The sequence below is a fragment of the Egretta garzetta genome, unplaced genomic scaffold (assembly GCF_000687185.1).
Source record: "Egretta garzetta isolate BGI_Z169 unplaced genomic scaffold, ASM68718v1 scaffold4, whole genome shotgun sequence".
In the NCBI taxonomy this organism is placed as follows: domain Eukaryota; kingdom Metazoa; phylum Chordata; class Aves; order Pelecaniformes; family Ardeidae; genus Egretta; species Egretta garzetta.
Genome location: NW_009259329.1, coordinates 303,328 through 305,712, shown reverse-complemented (window position 1 = coordinate 305,712; position 2,385 = coordinate 303,328). Strand labels below are relative to the sequence as shown.

General features: G+C 57.6%; 1 protein-coding gene across 1 annotated transcript; it reads left to right on the top strand.

The window, feature by feature from the left end:
- The first annotated feature begins 258 nt into the window (after positions 1-258).
- Positions 259-1,846, top strand: FUT6 (fucosyltransferase 6). Its single transcript, XM_009636733.2, has 2 exons — positions 259-1,487; positions 1,762-1,846. Exons 1-2 carry the CDS (start codon positions 259-261, stop codon positions 1,844-1,846), a joined length of 1,314 nt encoding a protein of 437 aa, XP_009635028.2.
- The last annotated feature ends 539 nt before the right edge of the window (positions 1,847-2,385 follow it).

Genomic DNA, 2,385 nt, shown 5'->3' with positions numbered 1-2,385 from the left:
GGGTGGTTTCTGTCTCAGGAGCTGGTGGGGGGGGCACCCACCCCCCCACCCCCCTGGGCGTCCCTCAGTGACACTCGGGCCCCTGCTTGGGTCTCCCCATGACCGAGTGGCCTGAGGGGCTGCTCTCCTGGGAAATGGCGGGGGAGACAAGGGGCTGTTGAGGGACGGCGGCGGGTGAAGATGGAGGGGAGCCTGGGGTGCGCGGAAGGGCGTCTGCGCCCTCTGGGTGGGCCTGTGTGTAAGCGCCTTGCCTACGGCATGCTAGAGACCTTGCTCTCCGCAAAGAGGCGGCTGGAGGGAAAGGTACTTGAGGTCTTTGCGCCGCCCCCTGAGCCCCTGCGTGCACCTCCCTCTGTCACTGGGCACCTGTCACTCCCTGTGCTGCCTGTGGTGTTCGCAGATCCGTTCGTGGAGCTCATGGAAGGGAAGAAGATCTCCTGGAAGAAGCTCCTCACCTTCCTGCTCTTCAGCTTCATCTTCAGCTCCTGTCTCTTTGTTTCTCTTCAGCAGTTCAGGGCTTCTGGGCCAGAGCATTACGATTCCAATCCCTCTGCACAAATAGTCCACGCTGGAAACGCCAGCGCCCCACCAAAGGGTGACCACAGGCTGACCATCCTGCTGTGGAAGTGGCCCTTTGGGCACCACTTTAACTTCATGAACTGCTCGAAGCTCTACAGCACCCCGGACTGCCATTTCACCGTCAACCGCAGCTGGTCCCAACAGGCTGATGCGGTGATTATGCATCACAGGGATGTGTGCAGGGACAGGGAGGGGCTGGCCCAGCTCCCCAGACTCCCTTCCCAGCGCTGGATCTGGTTCAACCTGGAGTCCCCAAGTCACTCTCCAAACTTAGGCGCTATGGACAACCTCTTCAACCTGACCATGTCTTACCGGAGAGACTCGGACATCTTCACCCCTTATGGGGAGCTGCAGCTCCTCGGCCAGCCCCAGCCCCTCAGCATCCCACCCAAGACCAAGCTGGTGGCCTGGGTAGTCAGCAACTGGAGAGCGGGCTCCCACCGGGTAAAGTACTACCAGGAGCTGAAGAAACACATCGCTGTGGATGTCTATGGGCAACATCACTTGCCCCTGCCCTGGGACAAGCTCCTTCCCACTGTGTCCCAGTACAACTTTTATCTGGCTTTCGAGAACTCGCGGCATGAAGACTACATCACCGAGAAGCTCTGGAGGAATGCCTTGTCCTCTGGCACTGTCCCTGTTGTGCTGGGGCCTCCTCGAGAAAACTACGAGCGCTTCTTGCCCCCTGACTCCTTCATCCATGTCGATGACTTCACCAGTGCTGGGGACCTGGCACGGTACCTGTGGGAGCTGAGCAAGGATGCCGAGAGATACCAGCGCTACTTCCAGTGGCGCAAATGGTTGAAACCGGTGGCAGGGGCCACCTGGGCCCTGCACATCTGCAAAGCTTGTCACTTCTTGCAGACAACGGAGGCCAGGTACCGGGTTGTGCCCGATCTGTCCGAGTGGTTCGTTTAACTGCTGTTTGCTCAGCGCTCTGCCGCTCTGTGATCTTTTTTGTCCTTGCTGGCGGGTTGCAATTTCCCGGGATGATTGAACTTGATGGAACTGGAGGGACAAGAGGAGCTTTGAAGTGAACGAGGACAAGGAAGCAATTAGGTGTTTGTATGTCTTTGTCTTACTGGAGAACAGCCTGTCAGATGAGGAGTACACTGGGGTTTTCGCTGATCTATTAGCTACCTGAACAACTTCTGCTGGCTGCGGCTTGGTCTTTGGAGTTCACCTTCAGTCTCCACCAACCATTCTGGATCAGCTCCACAGGTTGGAGAGCCAAAGCGAGCGGCCATGGGGGGGGAAGGTGAAATAGCAATACCTATCATAAAACTGTGTCAAGGACTTTGTGCTGTGCAAAGCTGTGGCTCCAAGGGGCGGCCACACCACGAGGCTGCCTGCTGCTGCGGGAGGAACCGGCCACGCTCCTCAATCCCAGCCCCACAGCCCCAGTCCCTGCCTCAGGCTCCCCCTGACTGCCTTTGGGGTGCTGCATCAGGATGCTAAACGGGCAGAAAACAACTCGATTTATTTAACAAGGCTGGTTTTTGGACAGGTTAGCAAGACCTGGGTTTGAGGAGGGGTCTGAGAGCAGCGGACTGGTGCAGGTAGGGTGTGGGGTGCCAAGGCTGCCCCTGAAAGAACCGTAAGTTTTCGTGCCTGCAGCACCCTGTGGCAAGGAGATGCTCAGGACCAGCACGCGATGAGCTACCTCCTCCTCTGTGCCTCGAACACCGCAGCTGCTGGCATTGGTTGATGCCTGAAGGCCACGTGTTTAAAAACCAGTGACTAATTGGCCTTTATGGAGCTTCCTGCTGCTGTTCAGGTCGTATCGCTGGGAATTGTTTCCTTTTC